The following is a 24,294-nucleotide window of genomic DNA, read 5'->3' as shown; positions in this document are numbered from 1 at the left end:
AACAAAACCCGCAAACATGACATTAAAGGCGCTCACTACCATCAGCTGTTGTAGCTTTCTGATGAGGCATCAACATAGCAGCAAATTCCTGCAGCTGGTTTCCACGAATGATCCGGTCTAGGTACATTTTTTCTAATATCCCATAAGCAGCTAGTTGCTGACAACGCTCATCTTTAAACAAAGTCGCTAACATTCGGGAGCGCTGCTGTCCTATAAACAGAGGAAAAAAAAACAGAGCTGAATGGAAATGTACCACTTCCTCATTTACTTAGAACACAACTAATAGGTTGTAGATGATCCAATATTACGAACACTGAAGTGCATTACTGTGGCTTAAATCTGCATCTCTTGTAAAATCTTTATAGATTTATGGCCTTCTGTTACCCCCCGCACCATGTTAAAAATGTCTATATATCAAAAGAGTTGCTGAAGCAAATTGGATCCCTGCATTCTAAAGTCTCACAAACTTGCACGTTTTAAAAAATTCTCTCTCACACACACAGGAGCAATTTCATACATCTGAAAAGGCATGAAACTCACAAGAAGCTCTTACCCTGTTGCACAGGTACCTTCAAGTGTTGGAAATACAGGAAAACAAATACTGAAAATTAAATGTAAATATAAACCTATGCTAATTAAATACAGAGATCAAGATAGGCAACATGCCCTAGTTTGGTGGCCATTTCTGTTTCATACACTTGGTTTTCTAGTGAACTGACTGTCAAAACGATATTCTGGAGCTTTTTATCTCGAGTCTCCACTGAAAGCTTACTCTTTCCCAATAAACAGAAAACAATTAAATACGTAAAAAGGAGGAAATAAGTTATTTTCACTCGAAGCAAAGTTGCAGCAAAATAAAGGACATTACCAAATGCCCTAGAGACAGTTCAATGTCTCAGTTTCTCCAAGTTTGCTTTAGTAAACCACTCCAAAAATACGGACACTTGTCAGTCCTCCTTAGTTTTCCAAACATAAAGGAAACATGTTGCTTCTTCTCCCATGTTCTGAGCGACAATGAATGTGTAGAGGATAGCTAGCTTAGTGTTCCTACCATGTTACTCTGTAGTACTCTTTAGCTGTTTTTCAGAATCAGAAACAGGAAGAAACCATCACCACCCCAAAATGTAAATACCGATTCTTTTGCCTGAAGACATGGAATACAGTGAGAAGTTAAATGTACTTAAATAGCTTAAAGGGGTTGGACTTCACAAAATGATACTTTTGTGCTTACTGACAACAGCCAAGGAAAGATGAGATGGAGGGAATGTTGTGGTTAAATTAATTTTACTCCCATCCAAATAATTAACAGTCTATCCATCAAGATTTCTTGAAGCAAAGATGATTTCTGTACTCTAAAGTACAGTCACATATTTTTCATGCTTTACTCAGCTGAAGGAACTACAAGGTAACATGCCTAGAGGAGAAGGAAGGATTACACTCAAGACTACTGTCTTGCCTGCATTTGCAAGATTATGCATGGAAAGTTGTTGAACGTCTCTGCATGTCCCTCTGGGTTTTATTGTCTCAAGTTGCTGACCCTCAGAATGTACCTCCATCCCAATTCTCATTTTCATTTTACTGCTTCTACCATCAACATGGACGGTGCACTGGTTCAGCGGTTTGCATTGCCACCTCACAGCAAGAGGTTCTCCGATTCAATTCTTGGTTGGGGTGCCTTCTGTGTGGAGTCTGCATATCCTTCCCAGTGCTCTTTTGGGTTTCCTCTGGGTGCTCCGGTTTCCTCCCATGTTACAAACACATGCATCTGGCGTGTTTCTCCCAGATCCTCAAACGAAAATTGGCTTATTCCAAGTTGGACTTTCCCAGTTAACAAATGTTAAATAAGTAAAATAAGTAATTTAAATCATAATCATCAACTCCCTTTTCCCCATTTTCTACATGGGGTCAGGGTATCATGTTAACGGTCGCCATCTCTCTCAATTCAGTGCCACACTCCTGCCTTCTTCAGCACTCAAGCCTGAATGTCGCACATCTACTCTTACACAATTCATCCACCTCTTTGCTGGACACCCTCGTTTCCTCTTACCTTCTTTCCTGTCTATCCCAAATCTTCTTCACCAGATTGTCTTCCGAATTTCTGAACATGTGCATGAACCACCATAATCTATTCTCTCTGATCCTTTCTGCAACTGGAGCTTCTGCTCTTATTTCCTCATTTCTTCATCTGTCCCACGTTGTGCATCTTACCACCCTTCTCAAGCACTTCATTTCCATCACTCTAGCTTTCTCATCTGCTCTGCCTGTACTGCCCAGGATGCTACTGATTACACCACTGTTTTATACACCTTACTTTTCAGCTTCTTTGGCATTCTTCTTTTGTTTATCATGCACTTTTTACCATGTTTATTTTATCTTGTTTGGAGACCTGTAACTAAGAAGGACTGCAAAAGTATCAGTGGTTATGGACTGGTTTACTAAAGCAAGTCTGGGGAAATGGAGCATTCTAAAAATGTGATCAACTCTCAGCAAAAATCAGGCTAGTCCTTCACCTCATGCATACATCCTATAGTCCCCAAAAACACTCCAAATCTATCACTTTTAACCACAGCTGCAATAAAATGAGGTAAGGTTGACTCACTACAAGAGGTTGTAACTCTGATAATTTTCTAGCAGACGTCAGAGCAATAAGTAAGGCAGTTTTCATGCAAGAACCTCAAATCAACCAAATGAATGGGTTCAAATGGAAAAAAAAGTAACCTTCTTAACCACACAGTTCAGATTCCAAGGAGGTGCCATCTGTCTTCTACATGCACAGATATGTAAAACCACTTTCAAAAGCAGCTTGACGTTGAACTACGGCAAAGAGGTGGTGGTGGGAGATTCAAGGACAGAAAAGCAGAAAAGGCTAACAAATGTATCTTAGTAGAAGAGTAAATAAGTCCAGAGGACAACAGCCCCCACAAATCAAGAATCAGAGGAAGCAGGACCTTAAAAGGGTTACAGTCCTTGAAATGGCACCAAATAGAAAATCTTTTCTTTTAGACATATGCAATCTGTCTAGTACTATTTTTTACTCTCCTTCAGTACCTGCTGCACATACTCGAAAAAAAAAAAGGAAAAGGTGCCTGGAAGATATCAAAATTCTATAATCCAGCAGTCAACTGAAGAGATTTCAGGTTGGGGTGTATCAAACAACCTGTCTTCTGCAAGTAAATCCAATCTATGAAGAAGCTTGTAGTAATTGCTCTTAGTAGATATCAAAAGAAGGGAAAAGTACAACTGCATAAATACATTTACCATAACAGTACATGTTCAAATGCTCACTGTTGCAGTACCCTAAGCTATATGGGTTACATTGGTCAATAACCTAATAACTTTATATTAACTTGTGTGACCGAGTTATGTTTTGATCCTTGTAATGAATGTAATTCTGTTTGGAAACTGTAAAACCTGATTTATATGTATATATGAAATAGTATTTTGTAGTATGTATCTAGTACGTAGTTTGGAGCTTTTCTCCCTGGGCCTCCGCTGAAAATAGACATGTATCCAGTCAGATTATCCCAGTCAACAAATGTAAAATAAAATAAAATAAAAAATAAAATAAAAAATCCTGCATAGGATATAACAGCCAACCAGCTTCCAAAGCTTCGGGGCACCTTCCATGTGTCCAAACAATTGGTCAGCTGATTAAACATTTGTATTTTGGGCATCAAGCCCTTCAGACCTTTCCTGCTGGTGAGAAGAACACTTTACTGTGGGGCATTTGAGGACCAACGGTCAGCTAAAACTGTTCCATTGCTAGGTAGATAAAAAGTACACGGTTCTTCTACGAAGGGAACTTATTAGTGAAAAAGTACTGTTTTTTCTTTTTTTTTTTTTTTTTGTTTTGAAAAAAAGTACTTTTAAGCTAGGAGAAAGCATTTGTGTTGACTGTCTTGTGGCTTTTGCACATTTTTAGTTTTCTGGTATAGAGCTGATCAAAACTTATTTTTCTGTGGAGAAACTGCTTGTTTTACTTTTTGGGGCTGGGAAAAGTTTAAAGTGCTTTTTACTGTGTTTGTTTAATTTGGTGATCCAAATGGACCTATTTCAGTCTTAGCCTGGACAAGTATAAACAGCAGTAGACAAGCAAGTTAAGTATTATGAATACAAAAATGATATGTGAAGACAGCAATAAATTAACAGTAACAATAAAGGGTACAACAGAAAGGGATGGTTACTGTAAAGATGGAAGAAAAAGGAGGAGAGTTAAATTCTGAAGGAATACAGCACAGAATGTAAAAAAAGATAGCAAAAGCAAAGTAAGGACACGCACACTAACTATATACAATACATTCAGTGTGGAAGAGATGTCCTATATTAGTGAAGGGAAATATGTATAAAAGTGTTTTTATTTTCTGGGACAAAGTTACTTATTTGGTGCTTTCTTGTACAATCTACATAAACATATAGCCAGGACTACTGCAGCAGGGACTCACATGAAGAACATCCACAGATGATTGGGCCAAATGCGAGTTACTACCACTACCTTTGACGAGTCCTTCTGAACCATTAAATGAATTCTGGACTTAATTGGAAAGGGTGAAAAGCATAAAGGAACATTCCCTTCCAAGGGAATAAGAACACAGCTGACTTCTAAGCCTATTTGCAAGTAAAGCTGGAGCAGGATTTTTTAGCTGCCAGTTCTGAGAGGAGGCAAGTGCATCTTCCATTTATGTACCAACACTTAAGTCTCTCATGTATAGGTTGTACGGTATCCTCATCAGTAAGCAATGCTGTAACAGTGATCTAATGAAGGACATCACACAATAATGCATTGCCCTGCATCCCTGCACACTGTACAATGTATACTGTTATTACCACCAATAATTTTAGAAATTGCATTATAAAGGTGTCTCTGTGGTCCTTTAGTCTGAATGTGTGCTCTGCCTTGCGCAGTAAATCAGCCTCACTACAGTGTCAGATAAGACAGTTCAAATCTAATTAGATAGAAGCTTCCCAAGTGCAGATGTCCACATGTTAGCAACCCAGGACACTGTGGCAACTTTGTTTGGTTTAGCAATCCCTCACCCACCCAGAACCAATCCTTTCACTTAAAACTTCTCTATTAAAAAACATTTTGTTTTATCTGGAGGACATTTAATTGAACTGTGTGAATTAATGGAATACTCACTTCAACAGCGACAATCATGTAGAGCCAAGGTTTACAGCACTGGGTTGGTAAGTCCTACCAGAGTAGTTCATCCTGTACCCCACAATCGCACATACACACACCTACGGCCAGTTTAGAGTGTCCACTCCACATGCTGCATGTACACAGCTGTTCCTCAGACTTTTCACAGATGAGCAAAACTCAAACGGAAACACAAACTAACAAGAATACTACAATAATGCAAAATCGGTTAAATACTGCATGTTTTAAAAACAGTGCAGTGAGCAGAAAATGGTATGCAGTATCCTTACTGTGTCAATAAAGAGGTGAATTTGTGCAGATTTCACAAAATAAAATGCTTTTTACAATGACACAGTAAATGATAGCCTTTTTTAACTTTACGTAAGATTCCAAGTAATGTAAACCTTATGAAAACTGGGCATAACTTGTGATGCCTATCACTTGACTCACTGTCATAGCCAAGAAGTTATAAGGATGACAATATATTGACTTACAGTGTTTAAAATGAACAGAACTGAAAATAGCATAATTTGTTTTTAATTGTACTTTATGAAATATGGCACATGTTCATACTGCCATGATTATTGAGCAGTACATACTACATGGGAAATATTGTTAAGACTTGAAAAGAAAGGGGACAATGTTGTAGACATAGGTGCCACTAATACAGGACCTCTGCTTTGCACAGCTACAGAGATAATACTCTCTGTGTGTGTATGTATACATACGCACATGTGAGTGTGTGTGTGTGATTATATATATATATATATATATATATATATATATATATATATATATATATATATATTTATATAGACACTCACTTATACACACACACACATACATAAGTGCACACACACACACATGCATATATAAATATATATACACATTATATACACACACACAAGTATCTCAGTAAGCATGGAAAAATACTGGGTAAGGTTGCATGTTAAGGAACACATCTGAACAAACATGTAGCAGATACTGTGCGTCAAACTGGCACAGTTAATGAAATACTGTAATTTGTTTCCAGAACTGCACAAAAATGTTCATAAAATGTAAAAGTTACGTACTCTCCATAACAAATTTTCATGACTGCTGTCCACCCTCCTCAACCACTAGAACTGAAATAACAGCTTTCAGTCTGCTTCACACCAATAAAACTGTCCCAGGTTTCAGGCACCCACCTTTACCCATAATCATCCCTGCGCCTCTAGCTTTCCTCCAGATCTGTAGTATGCTGCTCAAAATAGAACACACTCCATACACAAGTACACCAAAATACAGCTGAAATTTTCCCTTGCCAGGAAAAGAAAAGGCAAACAGGGGACTTGAGGATGAAGAAACACAATCATGCAACAGTACAATTGTGCAGGTAACTTACCATAATGGTAAATATTTGCACAGATCGCTGTTGCATTATTCCCTGCCGGTAGGAATTGCCTGCTAGGATACATGTATGTTCAGTCAGTTCACAAAGTTCAGGCTCCTTCCTCACATGCTGCAAGTCTCCCTTTGGCATGAGATGTAATAGTATAAAATGGGTGTAAGGACATATCAAAAGTCAGACTTCTAACCCTTTATCATGCATCTCAGATCCTTCTTCAGAACCCTCCCCAAGGACTGAATCATAAAGGTATTCCTTTTCAGAGGAAAATAAGTCTTTATTTCCTTTTTAACAGAAAGAATCTGAAGAGAAAGAGGGTTGACTTGTCTGAAAAGCTTTGAAAAGTCTGTGCAAAGTTAAACCAGTCATATTTATTTCAACTTCTTACCCTTACTGAGAAAAATCCAAACATATGGTCCTAGGGGTAGAAACAGAAGGCCTAACTCCTGTTTGAGAGCACTAGACATCCTCAGAGACAAACAGCCAAAGAGTACCTCCTTCATTGTTAAAACTAACCTAGATTTTCCTTCCCAGCTTACTCAGCTGTTCAACTGGTATTGTCAGATATGCAGGATTCCTTAGCCATATCGGCTTCCAAAGGGACAGTGCTACAGGGATCATGAAAAACAGATTGATAAGTCCAGAGCACCTCTTCAGAGTTGCTTATCTCAGACTAAAAGTGGATGTCTGGTTACTATAAAGCATCTCTCTGCTGGTTTTACATTTCTTTCTAAACTGAGGGGGGAAAGGAGGATGAAGAGAACAATGCCATGGCAGCATGAGCTAACACCTATGGAGGTTTATTCTCAAGCTAAGCTTTAAGGGCACAGTCTACTTCACATAGTTTTAGGGGCAAATTACTGATAAATTGGAGAAAGTGTTGCTCCATGTTCAGCCCTAAGGCAAACTAAACAACTCACTTGAATCCTTGTAAGTAACATAATGCCCAGAGTCACATTTTCCTTTTTTCCTGACAGACCTAAGAAAAACATCTCACAAAAAAATTGTGAAAAGAGGAAGGGTCCCCAATGAGATACGTATCGGCTTATGTCTCTGCTCCAAAGTTGACATAAATAGATGACTAGATGCGATGCTGACAGAAGTCAGAGTATGTGGACTAGCAGCAAGAAAGTTCTGAGGTTTTGGCAAGTCTATATATCCCTCTTATGCTAGCACATCTGCTCATCCTGAGGGTGGATGCATGGTGCACAAGGTAAGAAAATCCACTTCAAAACCACAATAAATCCAGTAAAGCAAAGCCCAACTCCAGAAAGGAACTGCACCAGCCCAACAGAAGCAAAATAAGTTTATTTTAAGCTGACCACAACGTAAAATTAGTTTTTCGTCATGGACAAAAACTTCATCAGAAAAAACCTGACATACAGAAATGGGGCTTCTTTTACACCTAACCCTAAACTGCTAACAAATTAATAAGCTAATAAGTTAATGATATGGGTACTGCTCTTAAAGGCATATTCCAATATACTCAAATATAAACCTTCCTGACTTAAATAATCACCACAAATGATATAACCAAAGTTAAATAATTCAAACACACTTGTTTAGAAACATTTAAACCACATAAAAAACTTATGAAACACGTAAAACACTTAAAATCATTTAAAACTTGATTTTTTTCAAAAAATCCTTCCATATTTGACAAGTGGATCTTTAATAGCTGGTAAAGTGTTGCAGTAGTACTAAAATTTCATTGTTTACATAAAAATGAGACCAAATGTCAAGACTAAAAGTTTGAATTAAAAGCTCAGACCATTTGTTAACTAGTTACTTATCAGTTACTACGCAAACTTCTTTACAAATGTAGTATTTGCCATGCGTGGAACAAACTCCCCCTTAACATTCAAATAATTTCTAACATAAATCGCTTTAAATCCGAACTTAAATTTTCTCCTAAATGCCAGCACCTGTCACTGCAATAATTTCTGTTTTTGTTGATTAAAAAAAAAATTCTAACTTTTGTACTGCACGATATGCACATTGTAATATTCATGTAAGCGTCATTCTCAGGCCTTTTGTAAATTTCTAATGGTCTCATGTAAAGCACATTATTGTACTGTTTGAATAAAACTTCATTGTCAGATTTTTTTTTGTAACTTTGTAATAACTGTCTGGAGCTTTTCTCCTAGGGTCTCCACTGAAAATGGGTCACTGGCTCAGTTGAACTAACTCGGTTAACAAATGACAAATAAATAAATGTACTTGGGAACAATTCTGAACAGCTCTTTGCTGGCTGTTAGTAAGGCTTAATATCTGCTTGCCTTTTGTTTTAGTACTGGCATCAGGAATATATTGTCATTAATACCTGGAGGGGGGTGGCATTTAATTTAATTTTCCAGTATAACTCCCTAACCTCCGGGTATTCCTTCCAGGCACCTCTCTCGAACCTGGGGTAACCACTTCCACCGTAGTAAACAAAAAATATTTAAGGCCACTACACGATGTCGAATGTTTATACACAGCATTGCTGCCATTAAGTCTGGAAATCTCATAATTGTGCTCATAAAGTCCTTTTTTAAGTTGCCTTTCAATTTTGCCTACTTAAAAAGATGTGCAAGGTGGTACAGGTAAGCAAGGTACACTACTCCTCTGGTCTGACAATTACCATGCTGAGCATGTATAATTGTTCTAATCAGGTTCTGAAGGTGGAAAGCTCTCGTGTTTCAGAAATATATTTACATTGAGCACAAGCTCTTTTATATGTGAATAAAGATCTAGGTTCCACAATACCACTAAGTTGCCCATTGCTAGTCAGAATGTCCCACTATTTATGTATAATACTTTTAGTGGCGTGGGATCCAAAGCTATATTCCAATATGAATGCCCTGTTGAAATTACTTTATTGTCCAGTGCACTGTAACCTATTGTTACTACTACTGGCATCTTCCCTAGTGGGTGCACTCCCACCCTTCCTACGACCCTTATCATGGTGGAAAGCTCCTGTAGGTGTCCTTTTTTGTTTATCTTTAGACCAACCCACAGTAATGGGGTATTTCTCCATTCTATTACTCAAAACCTCTTCACTAAAGCGTTCTTACCAAGGATTGAGGGTATCCTCTCTCCAAAAACATCTTTTCCAAAACTTCCCTCTCACTATCAAAGACCTCCTTTTCTGATATCATGATAGAAAGTCTTATAAATTAGCCTTTTACACGGCTTTTCTTCTGGGAGAGGGGGTGAACACTCTGAAAATGCAAGTAAGCATTGGAGAGGGTCGGTTTTCCGTAAATAGTGGATGAAACCCCGCCCCTTCCTTCTTAGTTAGGGTAATGTCCAAATAAAAAGAAGTTATGTACTCACCACAATGTTTCATGTGTGTTGTTCATCTTGCCTTTTATTCTTTCAATGGCTGGGTTCGGAACTGATCCTCGGTTCTGACTCAGCTGTGTACAAAAGTTCGAGGTCTTCCACTGGCTCATGGCTATATCCCTACCCCATCATACCTTAGGAGAGTTCCTCAGATCTTGTTTGCTGATAATAATGTTTTCCAAATGGACTATTTGACACCTTTTATATACAATGAACATTACCTGCCAAATGTGACAGGGTTGGTCCTCCAGAAGCCAAGTGGTTGGGGGAAGGAGAGTAGGATTCAAGAATAAAGGTGAGATGAACCACACACATGGAACATTATGGTGACTACATAACTTTTTTATGTGATGCTGTCCTATCTCGCCTTCATTCTTTCACTGATTGGGACAGTGTCTTTAGCACCATATTTCTTGGGCAGCTCACGGGAGAATATTCTTCAGAACAGTGGACAAAAAAGATGCTCTGTTCATGGAGGCCAAATCCACTTTGTAATGAGTGATAAAGGCCCATGTTGCAGCACAAATGGTATCAATTGGTAGTCTAGCACAAAAGGCAGAAGTAGTTGCTATGGCTCTTGTAGAATGACCCTTGACTTTGCCGGGAAAATCTTTGTCGTTAGATTTGTATGCAAAAGTAACACAATCTGATAGCCATTTTGAAAGTGTGACCTTAGATACAGGAGCACCTTTCTTAGCTTCTAAAAATGAAACAAATAATTGGTCAGATTTTCTGAAGTCCTTTGTCTTATGTAAGTAGAAAAGTATGTTGTCTGTACATCCAGTTGGTGTAGCATATATTCTGCCTTGTTGCCATAGTTGGGGAAAAAACACTGGTAGATCTATGGACTGACAAATTAGACTTTGAGCATACTTTTGGTAAGAAGGATGGGTTTGTTCGAAAAGACACTGTCTTTGTGGAAAAGCATATAGGGGGGCTTTATTGATAATGCTTGCAGCTCTGAAACTCAATCATTTTCCATGTCAAGAACTTTAGCTCACAAGATGATGCAGGTTCAAAGGGGGGAAGAATCAAACAGGACAAAACAAAGTTTAGATCCCATGGTGGTAGAGGGGTCTTAATAGAATAGTGCCTTTCAGGAAGGCTTTGCATAGTCTCTGAGAAATCAGATTTGGGGCCAAATCATTTACATGAAAATTGGATATTGCTGCTAACTGGACATGAATGGTAGCTGCAGCTGCACCTTCATTAAATATCTTCGTTAGAAATTCAAGAATGGAAACTATAGGAGCAGAAAAAGGGATCAATGTGATTACTTAATGCCCAGAAAGAAAATCTTTTCCATTTGCTCATGTATAGTTTTCTCATTGAGGCCTTATGACATGAGATCAAGATATGTTTCACAGAAGGAGAAAGGTCAGGGAGCCTGGCTATATTTGGAATCAGAACAGCCAAGCTGTCAGTTTGAGGGTTTGAAGAGAGTGGTGGAGCATTACCGATGTACTAGTCAAAAGGACTGAAACTGGGTTCAGAACCCACTGCTCCTCCTGGAGATGACGCCAAAGGAAGGGGAACCAAATTTGACAAGACCAGTATGGGGTAACGAGAATCAAATTGCTTCCCAATAAGCTGGCTTTCTGAAGAACCATGTATCAAAGGAATGGGAGGGAAGGCAAAAAACAAGGGCCAATTGTGTACAAGTGCATCCGATGGTGACTCCCCCGGAGGGGGGATTAGGGCAAAACAGCTGCTGCATTTGGCATTCATGGATGTGGCAAAAAGGTCGCAACAAGGCTGGCCCAGTTTGTGGAAAATCACCTCCAATACTTCTTGTTTTAGGGACCACTCGTGAGGCATCAGAATCGATCTGCTGAGCTTGTCTGCCATCATGCTGGATTTCCCCGGGATGTGCATTACTATCAGAAAGCATTGGGAGGAGGTGGCCCACTGCCATATTCTCAGGGCCTCTCAACAAAGGGTGTAGGACTTGGCTCCTCCTCGTTTATGTACCAAACAACTGACATGTTGTCTGTCTGTACTGCAATCGTTCCCAGCGGGAGAGAGTCCTGAAATGCTTGCAACGCCAAAAGCACTGCTCTCATCTCTAGGACACTGATGTGCAGATGGACCTCAATCTTGCCAAGTGCCTTGGACTGTCCTCTTCCCAGATAATGTGCCCCCCCCCCAACCTATCTGGGAGGCATCCGTGGTTACCATGGCTAAAGGTTGTGGAAGGACAAAGGGTAGACCTGATGTCACGTGAGTGCAGTGAGGCCACCAGCAAAGGTCTTTTTTCAGGACTCTTATCAGAATTTGCTGAGACATGGGTAGTTCCTGCAACTACCACCGAGTGAACAGTAGCCACTGCAGGATTCTCATGTGCATGCATGCTAGTGGAACTAAATGTATCGCTGCTGCCATGGTTCCCAAAACCAACTTTTGCCTGTACACTTGTCTTGGAGAGAAGATTCAAGACTTGTCTCAGAATTAGAACTCTTTCTATAGGAAGTTTTGCCACCGTGTTTGTCATATCTAGATCTGCCCCTATAAAAACGATATGCTGAGATGCCAACAAGGCAGATTTTTCGTAATTTATCGTGATTCCTAGGTGACAGCAGGGAAGTAATGTGGTGTCTCTTGCTTTTAGTAGTAGATGGTTGGTGGTGGCAGTTAGGAGCTAGTCTAGATATGGAAACACTCAGAATCCTAGACATCTCAAGTGAGCCGTGACCACTGCCATACACTTGGTGAACACTCTGGGGGCTGTAGTGAGACCAAAGGGCAGGGCTCGAAACTGAGAGTGACTGGTTGCCAGCTGAAAGGAGTAAATCAACATATGTGTTTAGTTGATGTGATTTTTTTTTCTGACCAGGTTGTCCTTGACTTACAGATATTAACTAGAGATGGGCTTTAATTTTTTTGTGCTGGTGATTAATAAACAAGGCATATACTAGAAAAATGAAAGGATAGAGTTAAATTAAACACATAATGCATCTGTTCATGAAAAAGTAGGGATTGGGTATGAGGACAGGATACTTGCAGTGGGTGCCAGGAAAAGAAATGTTTTACTAAATAGACAATGTACCAGTGGTAAAAAAATCAAAAGTGCACAGGCTTAGCAGAGAGATCGCATTCTTTGAAGTTGTCAAGTGTAGGGACAAGATGTGAATTGCTTCACTTTCTTTATGCTTTACATAGCTTCACTGTGCCTGCAAAGTTATCAAAACATAGTCCTTAAGGAAGGCTACGTCAAGCTTGAAAACTATAATATATTAATTCTGCATATTAATATTCAATACTGCTATGAGTTTGAGACATGGATGTCAAGGAATTCACCACAAGAGTTGCAAGGATATCTTAACAGTTTGCACCCATGGCATGACATCTCTACAGATTAAGTGCATAACTGGCAAGTATTAGGTGCCTTTAGTCAAAATGTCAATGGCTGCCTGCCATTAGAAAACACTGTTGGCGAAGTTTCCGTACACATGCTGACAGTGATCTGTGGTTCTGGGAGATTTCTGTCTCTTTTGTGTTTGTGCAAGTGCTGATTTGAAAAAAAAAAAAAAATATATATATATATATATATATATATATATATATATATATTTATTTATTTATTGTGTGTAGAAGTAGAAAAAATAAAAATGTTCAAACATTTAAAATGCAATTGTGTGTGGAAGTAGACTGTTATCATGGAGATGTTCTGAATATGGCAGTTTTGTCATTATTGGTGCATGCAGACTGCTTCATTGCCTACTGGAAAAATGTTCAAACAATAAATTTAAATTGCAGTTGTGTGTGGAAGTAGACTGTTATTATGGAAATACTCTGAATAGGGCAGTTTTGTCATTGGTTCATACATTTATGTTTCATTGCCTACTGGAAAAAATGTTTAAACAATAAATCTAAATGCATTATACAAGGAATATAATTTAATAAAGTCAGGAAGGTGTATCAAAGAACGCATGTATGTTTCTTGTTTTGTGTGCAAGGGGCCACTGAATTGAAAACAGCCGAAAGGTAATCTTTATCCACCACTGGCCAGATGCATTTTCTTTGGATGTGATGTGGGTTTCATTGCTGTTTCAATGAATGTGAGTTTCAAGGGCAGATAAGTTTTAATGCCAAGTCTATTTTCATTGTTAGTATTGCTTTTTAGCAGATATCTATTAGTGTTTACGCATTGTGCTATAAAATGTAAAAAACTAAAATCCAAATAATCATTGCAGAAGTAAAGCAGTATGCACACATTAGTGTTTATGGTAAATGGGGTGAAATAGCCAGGTAATGGGACATTGGAATGACTGCAGGGGGACTCTGGTGCTATATTTTGGTTCCGTTCGTCAGTTTGCATTTCAAAGTTGGTATCCTACAATTCCATTGGAGTGGGCGGGGTTGTTTAATTATGTATGCAAATTTTATGTTAATCAGCGTACAGATTTGTACCTATTTTTCATGTGCCTTGTCCAGATTTTTGATGTTTCCAGGTTGAGAGGTATGCAGACGATTACCGAATGGCCTGTCCATTTTTATATGGTAGTACGCATCCTGGAGGTCTACAGAGCACATCCAATTGTCTTTTCCCAAGAAAGGAAATATTGACTGCAGTGTTACCATCTGGAACCTTGTTTTTCTTACTGATCTGTTTAAACTGCTGAGATTCAGTATGGGTCTCCAGTTCCCTGTTTTCTTCAGAACTAAAAAGAACCTTGAGTAAGTTCTAGATCCTACTTGGTCTGCGGGGACTGTTTGGATGACTCTTGTCTAGCAACTTTTGAATGTCTAGAGTTGCCTGTTCCCTTTGACTGGGTGGAACGTCCGGGATGTTCTTTATGTTTGGGACGGGGAAGGAAAAGGGTATAGCGCAGCCTCTGGATAAGATGCTTTGTACCCACTTTTCTTTTATTTCTAAGCCAGGCTTCTGGGTACAAAGATAAGTGACCTTTGACTGTCTCCAGAGATGGACAGGCGGTCCTCCTTTCAGGGGGGCTGAAAGGGCCTACCTCGGAATGAACCTGTGTCGCCCTGATTTTGCAGACCCACTCTGCCACGTGGACAGCATCTCCCATTACTGCTTCCCTCTCTGCTCCTGGGGAAGAGTCACCACGTGCAGCCTGAAAAGCTCTCTGGGATTTTTGGAACCACATCTTTCCTCTCTTTTGAGCTTTTGGGCAAGGTCTAGAAGGTAGTGAAAAACAGACTCCTATGGCAGACAGTTTTTCCTCCTTGCTCGCACCTGGTGAGTGTGTCCTTAACTTTTAGTCATCTCAGCAGACAGGTGGGAAAGTGCCAGTGTCTCATTTATTTCATTACCCTGTGTTTCTATTTTAATTATTGGTGTATGATCTGAAATAGTTATTGGGTGCATATCAAGAACTTCAATTAAATGCACATGTTCCTGTGAAATATAAATTCTGTCTAGCCTAGCCCAGCTTTTATCTATTGGGGAATAAAGTGTAAAGTCACTCTGAACTCCTATTATTGAATTCACATCTTCCATGCCAAGTACTTTCATAAATTTCTTCAAAAATCTACCCTCTTCTGCTATACTTTCCTATGTGCCCCCCAAGAGACATATTCACTGCTGCAAATCAAATTCCAGTCCCCACCTATAAGTAATATTCCTTAGTGAAAACTGATTTTTCCCCACAATTTTCTTAAGCTCCATTATAGCAGTTTTAGGTGGAATATAAATACATGCCAGTGTAATCTTCCCTCCTTGCCAGTAGCCCCTTAGCACTACAAATCTCCCGTTACTATATTTTTCTCTCTTCTACAACTATTGGTACCCCTCTTTGCAATTAATATAAGTACTCCTCCTTTTCCTTTGTCCCAGATATTCCAGTGAATATCCTGAAAATCTTTTTTTTAATCAAATTTACATGTTCAGTTCTTTCCAAGTGCGTCTCCTGTAACATAGCTATTTGTACTCTATTTTTAATATAGTTCACTATTCTTTCTTTTTTGTATTTATCTGTGAGACCACTGACATTTAAAGACATTACAGAAAGCATCACTGTATTAAGTTATTATTCCCACCTTTTATGCAAAACACATTTTTTGTTAAATGTCTAGTTCCAGCTTTTGTATTACATGCATATATTGTTTGGCAGGTTGAACTTTTAGATTGACTGAATGCCCTCAAAAGAACAAACAAACCCCAATACCCCCTAAAACCTATTAATTTAATACCAACACACAAAACTATGTACATCTTCAAATAGTGACGTTTTGCCCTCCTTATAGGAACAGATGTTCCACACTAACAGCCACATACATAGACTTCAGTTAACCTAAAAAGGATTATCCACACTAAGATGCATGGTCCAGCCTGTGCTTCTACTAAGTTCTAACTGGTTTTGTCTTATCTTTATAGTTCTCCCAGCTGGGAAAACCCCTGAATGCTTTCAGAAAGCATCATCTGTTAGTCAGTTTCTCTTTTCTTTTTTTCCCCCCAGCCAATCACTCTCCACCAGACTGTAACCAATTTATCTTGATCAGATTGTCTCCATGTTGATAATGAGAACCAGGCAGTCAATTTCTCTCTATCAGAATGTTTCCATGGAGACATGAGGGCCAGATATAGAATTGCTACTAAGCATACATTCATTTGCTAGAAAAAAGTCTCATAATATTCAGTACTATTTTGCATTTACTTGCTTTCTCTCAAAACTAGTTACTAAATCAGTCTTGTTGTATCTTTCGGCTTTTCCCAGTTAGGGGTCGCCACAGCGGAACTCCGGTTTGCTAATGATTGACGGTTGATTTTTACATGCAGAGTTGCCAGCCCTGATGTACAACCTTCAACGAAGGTACGCCCATTCACGCATGTCTCCACGCAGAAGACGCTCTAGCTGAGAATCAAACCGGACAGCGTCTTACTGTGAGGCAACAACGCTACCGCAGCACCATGGGTAATTAATAAAGTCATTCCTCACGCAAAAACGAGAAAAAAAAGTACAGTTTTGTACCTACCATAAATGTAGATGTTCGAGGATCCACATTGCTGCAGTCCTAACTATTGGGTAGTCCGCTGTCCAGTCGGCCCGAATACCAAAGTATATGGCTGACGTCGGTCAAGGCGCATTAGACTGACGTCAGTACGTCAGGGTACTAATGCGCATGACCGACGTCATATCCTCAGTCTTTTCTTGCCCCAGATGTCAGAAGACTCTAAAAAGACAAGGCCTAAACCAAAAACTCCAAACATACCTGCACCAAAAATATGTACAATATATACAAAATTACCAGAGTATAACCTCACCTACACAACCACCCCTAAACACAGAGGGGAAGGAGGGAGGGTAAATTGGACTGCAGCAATGTGGATCCTCGAACATCTACATTTATGGTAGGTACAAAACTGTACTATGTTCTTCATTCCACATTGCTGCAGTCCTAACTATTGGGTAGAATCCCAAAGCAGAGGTAAGGGAGGCTGGCAAATCAGAAGGAAGCAGGAGCTGACAACATGCCGTGCAAAATAGCTGTGGCAAAACCAGCCCTAGATTTAGAGTAGAGAGGAAGGTGATAATGCTTAGAGAAAGTATGCACTGAACTCCAAGTAGCTGCCTCCAAAATATCCTTAGTTGCCACCCCCCTTAGAAATGCTGTTGAAGTGGCAGTAGCCCTAGTGGAATGAGGCCTAATCCCAGCTGGAATCTCCTTGCCATGATGGGAATAACAAAATGCAATGCAAAACCCAATCCACTTAGAAATAGTTTGTTTTGACACAGGCTTGCCCTGAGAACTCAAAGCAAAAGAAACAAACAACTGCTGAGACTGCCTAAAATCCTTAGTCCTGCTTAAATAATAACGCATTGCCTGTGCACATCTAAAGTGTGCAAAATCTTTTCCCCTTTATTTTGGGGATCTGCATAAAAAGTAGGCAAATGAATAGTTTGGTTTAAAGCCACACTAGAAACCACCTTAGGCATAAAAGAAGGATTAGTACGTAATGATACCCTATCCTTATGAAAAATCAAAAAAGGCTCTACCGCCATAAGGGCCTGCAACTCAGAAACCCTTCTTGCAGAAGTAATGGCCAACAAAAAAGCAGTCTTCCATGACAAGTATTTCAATTCAGCAGTAGCCGCAGGCTCAAAAGGTTGTAGAGTAAGTTTCTCCAACACAAAATTGAGATCCCAAGCAGGAGTAGGAGCTCTACGTGGGGGTCTTATATTCTTTGCCCCTCTAAGAAATTGCTTGAACAAAGGATGCGAAAACAATGGTGGGTCACAATCATAGTGAGCTGAAATTGCAGCAGCATGAATCTTAATGGAAGAGAAAGACAAACCTTTGTCCAATAACTCAGTAAGATATTGAAGAGCCACACTCAAATTAGGCTCAGAAATCTCCAAATTGTTTGCTGCACTCCAAAATAAAAATCTCTTCCATTTTTCCGCGTACACTTTCCTTGTACTAGGTCTTCTGGCTTCCATAATCACATTTAAAACTTGTTGAGGAAGTTGAGACCTGCTGTGTTTCAAAACAGAATATGCCAGGCTGTTAGATGAAGAGAGTGAAGCTTGACATTGAGCATGTGACCATCCCTCTGAGACAACAGGTGTGGAATCAAAGGTAAAGGCCATGGAGGCTTCCTTACCAGACTCCTCAGTAATGGGTACCAGTGTTGCCGAGGCCAATCTGGAGCTATTAAAATCATCCTTGGCTTGTCTTGTCTGACCTTTAGGAGCACCTTTGGAAGAAGAGGCAGAGGTGGAAAGGCATACACATGAAGATTTTTCCAACTGAAAGAAAGAGCATCCACTTTCCAGGCTGTGTGATGAAACCTCTTTGTGCAAAACTTTGGCAGCTGGTGGTTTAGTGGAGAAGCGAACAGATCTATGTCTGGAGTTCCCCATGACACTGTCAATTTTCCAAATACATGAAGATCCAGTTTCCACTCGTGGGGATCCATGATTTGTCTGCTTAACACATCTGCTAAGGAGTTCTGTGCTCCGGCAGAAACCTTGCCTGAAGAGTTAGTTGCAAGCTGAGCGCAGTCTCCCATAAAATCATTGCTTGCCTGCACAACGGGTAAGAATGTGTTCCCGCTTGTTTGTTGATGTACCACATGACAGTTGTGTTGTCTGTTAGAATCAACACCTGCCCTGGAAGAAGTAACTCCTTGAAAGCCATTAATGCAAACTGGACTGCTAACATCTCCTTCATGTTGATATGTAGATGCAGTAGTCTGGCAGGCCACTTGTCTTGTATCCACTTTCCATTTAGATGAGCTCCCCAAGCAATGTCTGAGGCATCTGTCGTTAGAATCTGACTCGCCTCTGGCCGGGTCACAGAGAGTCCCTTGTTTAGGTGACATTCCTGAGCCCACCACAAAAATTCCTTTTGAATGCAAGGTATTATTTGAATGACAGTGTCCAAATCCTGGCAGTGCTGTGTCCATAGATTTTTGAGATACCATTGCAGCTTCCTCATATGCAGTTTGGCATTGGGAAGCACCAGAATACAAGATGCCATGAACCCTAAGGCTTGAAGGACTGTCCTTGCAGTCAGCCCGGACTGAAGAGATAGTTGATGGAAGTAACTGGAAAGATTCTTTTGTTTGTCCGGGGTTACAAAGGCCATCTGGGCTGCTGTATCCAGGCTCACACCCAGAAAGCACATGTGTTGAGAGGGGACTAGACTGGACTTTATTTCGCTGACAGAATACCCTAGGCATCTTAGCACTGCTATCACAAATTCCAAATGCTGTAAAAGGTCTTCCTTTTCTTGAGCCAGAATCAGGCAGTCGTCCAAGTAAGGATAGATTTGAATTCCTTTTAGCCTGAAGTAAGCTATCACTGGAGCCAGAACCTTTGTGAATACTCTGGGCGCAGTAGATAAGCCAAAGGGCAATGCAGAGAATTGATAATGAGAATTTCCAGCTCGAAAACGCAGATACTTCCTGCAACTTAGTCTGATAGGCACATGAAGGTAAGCTTCCTTGAGATCTAAAGTTACCATCCAGTGATCTTTGCCCAGCAGAGGTAAAAGCTGTTGTAACGTCAACATTTTGAACTTGGGAATGTCCAGATAAGTGTTGAGGATAGATAAATCCAAAATTGGTCTCCACGTGTTCCCCTTCTTCGGTACTAGGAACAGGCGAGAATAAAATCCTAGGCCCCTTTCTGGCACAGGAACTGGCTGAATGGCCCCTATTTGGAGCAACAGAGAAATTTGCTTGTGAGCCTCTTTTCTTTGTAGAGGAGGAATGTCTGGCATGCCTTTGAAAGAAGGCAAGGTATGGAAATAAAACCTGTAACCGTGGTGAATGATATCCAAAACCCACCTGTCTTGGGTAATTAAATCCCAATTTTCTTTGAAAAGAGCCAGCCTTCCTCCCAAAGGTGCTGCCAGGCGAGAATGTACTGGCAGCTGAAAAGGTAGGTCATTGGGTCTGTTTACGAAAGGACTGACCCCTGCCCTCACCAGAAGTCTGAGCAGGTGAACTCCTGTTCTAGGCCTAAAAGAACCTTGAGCTCTGCCCCTACCACGTCTAGACCTACCCCTAGACTGGGAATCATAAGCAGGATATGTCCATCCCTTAGTAGGCCAATTTCTACTAAACTTCGGAGGCTGCACCTGCAAAAAATCCTTAACAGTTTGCATAGACTTAGCCTTGTCCTCCATTTTCTTTAAAACTGCTTCCACAGGCGAACCAAACAACACATCAGACTGTAAAGGAGCATCCAAAATCCTTGTTTTAACATGCTCAGCTAAATTCTGATCCCTCAACCAGGCGTGCCTACGAAGAACAGAACCAGTGGCAGCCACCCTCGAGGAGGCCTGCACAGCATCAAAACCACACTGCAAGGAATGCTTACCCACCTGTTCAGCCACATGAAGTAAATCCTGCAACTCTTTACACTCAATACCTTCTGCCAGAGCATCCACCTTAGACTTCAATTGTGAAAGGAGATAATTCTGATATTTTAACATGTGAAACTGACAATTCAACGCCCTCATGGCTAAAGTGGAAGAAGTATACACTTTCTTTCCCCATCTATCCAAAGCCCTTGCCTCTTTATCAGGAGGAACAGGATTTTTAACAACAGAAGCCTTCACACCTTTAGGCCCCTGACAGACAGTTTCCGGGTCTGCCCTAGGACTCTTAAAAAGATACTTATGAGCTTCAGGCACCCTATAGTACCTATCCGGTTTAACTGGGGCAGGAGGCAAAGAATCAGGATTCAGGGAAGCCTCTGCAAAAACATCTTCCACCACATTGAGAACAGGAGGTATAGCTAAAGGCCTATGCTGGGGTAAAAACAAGAATTCCCTAAGCCTCTTCCTGGAATCAGAGAAATCTTGACCTTCCCATTTAAAATGCTCCCTCATGGAATGCAGAGTCTCTGAAAATGAAAAATCCTCAGGAGGAGAAGCTGAAGGAGTAGAATCATCCACATCAGAATCAGAATAAGGAGGATACTCCTGCAAGTCTTCAGCCGAAGACTCAGAAGCCTCCGAACATTGCTCAAAACTCTCAAACTCAGGTTCCACCCTAGGCCTCTTATCAGGAGGGGGCATAGAACCTCTAATCATAGTAATCAAATCCTCTGCCATTTTAAGCATATGTTTCTTAGGCAAAGACCCTGAAACACTAGGAGAAACCCCCACTGAAGCTAAACTTGGCCTGCCTCTCAAAGAAGCCTTGGAAACAGAAGGGGAGGCTCTAACCACCTTAGGAAGAGAGGGAAGAACAGCCACCTGAGAAGCCCCTTCAGCCTGGCCTACTTCCTGAGAGGACACATCCTGTAACAGTAAAGTCTCTCCCTGAGACTCCAAAGAAACTCCTGGCAGAACCTCCGGCTCCACTGAGCCTTCTAAAGAACCGACGTCCAGGACTGTCGGTTCTTCCACTCTAGGCTTTGCTGCTTTGTCCTTGCGCTTTTTGGCCGAAGCGGGCGTCGGAGCATCCGACGGCATTTTATAATTACAACGCTTCCCAAAAACTAACCTGGCACAGTCTAACCTTCTCTTAATAGTGCGTTTGTTAAATCTAGCACAAGAGCGGCATCCAACAACGTCGTGCTCAGGCCCTAAACAAGGTATACACAAAGTATGGTAATCCCTATGAGGTATCTGTTTCCCACAAGAAATACAGTTATTCACTTTTTCTGACATCCGGTTAAATACTGAGGCAAGAAAAAAAATATTCCCCAACGGGGTACTTAGCCAACTTTGATTCGGTCTGAAACTCTGACTTCAGAAACTTTCAGAACGCCAACCTGCACTCGCAAAACTGCTTCTGCATCGGACCATGCGGCAAAAAAGACTGAGGATATGACGTCGGTCATGCGCATTAGTACCCTGACGTACTGACGTCAGTCTAATGCGCCTTGACCGACGTCAGCCATATACTTTGGTATTCGGGCCGACTGGACAGCGGACTACCCAATAGTTAGGACTGCAGCAATGTGGAATGAAGAACATCACATTTTTTTTTTGCCATGCTCTTTTAACCAGGCCTTTTTGTTTTTGTACACTGCAGTGCCTACATTTCTTAAAAGCTAAACAAGAAGAAAGAGAGAAGGGAGAAAGAAAGGAAAAAAAAAGGAACAGCAGCACCTATTTATAATCCCCATTACACTTAAAATAACAGATACAACTTTATAGCAAGCAAAGAAAACCATACACCACAGCAAAAATGTCCTCATTACTAACGGTTAACTTTTTTCCCATCTCTTCCCCTCCCCACAGCATTTTTCCAAACATTAATTACATGAAGTAGGCCATATACTTTAGGTCCCGCTCAAGTCCAACAATTTCTTAAAAAGGCCAATATTTCCAAACTTTCTTGTTCTGTCATATTTCACAAACATAATTATTGCATTATATTACTGGTTTTATTACTGTTAGTGAAGTCTGTGCCCTGGCCCAGAAATCAAGGAGCCTCAATACTCACCACTAACACCGGAGAGGGTGTCCCATATGACAGGAAAGGATAACAAATACAGACAGTAAAGTAAAACTTCCCTTACGTGCACACAGAGATCACAGTCAGTCTGGGGCTGGTTGCTCCCTTGTTAACCAGGTCCCCAATAAGACTCCCCACTGGCACAGCTATAGGGTCCAGATCTCAGCCTAACTGGTAAGCTAACCTCCAGTACCCTCTCTGTCCAACCAGTGCTTTGTGCCCCTGCCCAAGTAGCTGACACACACACAATCACACACACACTTTGAGATAAGTATGTAAACAACTACACAGACACTCCTGGGAGAGGCTGACACAGATTATCCAGCTGTGCCCCTTTACCCAGACTATACGGTAGTAATCACTGCCACCACCGGCTAATAATCATCAGCTACCCAAAGGTCCTTAAAAGAGAGTGTCCAATTATTACTATGCAATATTATCCTATTGGTAAGTGTGAATAATCAGTCTTAAGGCTTAGTAGAGTAGCTTAGTTCAGGATCACTTATAAGCATGCAATGCACTCTAGAGCTTACTTATTCTCGACACAAACCAGCCACAAGTAAAAGGTTTTTAACATATTTAATAATAAATACTTAAAACACAAGACAATACTATTACACCACAGCGGTATTCAAGAGTTCAGAGATCACACAGAAACTTAAAATAATTCAGTAGTACAGTTCTGACATAACAGAAAAACACCTAGTCTAACTTTCTTCTAATTTCCTAGCTATTACTACAAGAAAACATACTTCTGAAGTAACTTACTTAAGACACAGGCAGAGCACTGAGGAGATGAATATCAAGACAAAAATGCTTAATTTCTGGTTCTCGCTGTTTAAATTGAAACTGCAGTTCTGCTAAAACATTATATCATTTGTTTACGTCCTTCCTGGAGTTCACAGGTTACACATTAACTGCATTTACATTCTTTTACACTTAAGAGCAATAAAGAACATTCCACATGTAAATTCTGGTCATTAACTTCAGACTTAAAACAAAAGGCAGGATTGCTTACTCCAGACTCATTAACTCCAAATTCTAACTTCAAACGAATAGGCAAAGTAATTTTAATTTCAAAGGACCAAAAAGAAATGCTTGACTTAGTTTTCCTTACAGCAGATGGCAATGTTTCCACATTGCTGAAACAGCAGCATTTCTTTACATTTAAGACACAAGTCTCTATTTTACATTTATATTTACAAATGCTAGAATTATGTATCAAATTCTATTTAACTAGGCTGGCAGCCTTCACCCCTTCTCTACCAGTCTTCACACTGTTCATCTCCATCTCCCAAAACCTGTCTCTGCTTCATTTCCAATATACTCTGGATTCTTAGTCAACTCTTGTGCTCCCTTCCTTCTCTCCAACGTTTTCCTTTGAAACACTGGTAAAGGTTTCACAGGTACAGTGTCTCTCTGTGGTCTTTATTACCAGAAGAAGAAGAAGCAGAGTCTCATTATGTTTCATGGCTCACTTTTTGTTGGACAAACTGCTGTATTTCCTCCTTAGAACATTCCCTGAACATTGCCTTAATGATATAGTTGCATAAAATT

At 40.3% G+C, this 24,294-nt stretch overlaps 1 protein-coding gene across 1 annotated transcript in view; it reads right to left on the bottom strand.

Annotated features, from left to right (window-relative positions):
• The window catches only part of COPS4 (COP9 signalosome subunit 4), a 687,025-nt gene that overhangs the window by 395,237 nt on the left and 267,494 nt on the right, over positions 1–24,294 (bottom strand). Inside the window, exon 5 of the mRNA XM_044060383.1 lies at positions 40–210. Within this exon, the coding sequence (XP_043916318.1) occupies positions 40–210 (171 nt within the window). The remainder of the gene's footprint in view (positions 1–39; positions 211–24,294) is intronic.

The sequence above is a fragment of the Protopterus annectens genome, chromosome 2.part0, assembly GCF_019279795.1.
Source record: "Protopterus annectens isolate FY-2018-M chromosome 2.part0, PAN1.0, whole genome shotgun sequence".
Taxonomy (NCBI): domain Eukaryota; kingdom Metazoa; phylum Chordata; order Ceratodontiformes; family Protopteridae; genus Protopterus; species Protopterus annectens.
This window is presented reverse-complemented; position numbering and strand designations above follow the sequence as displayed.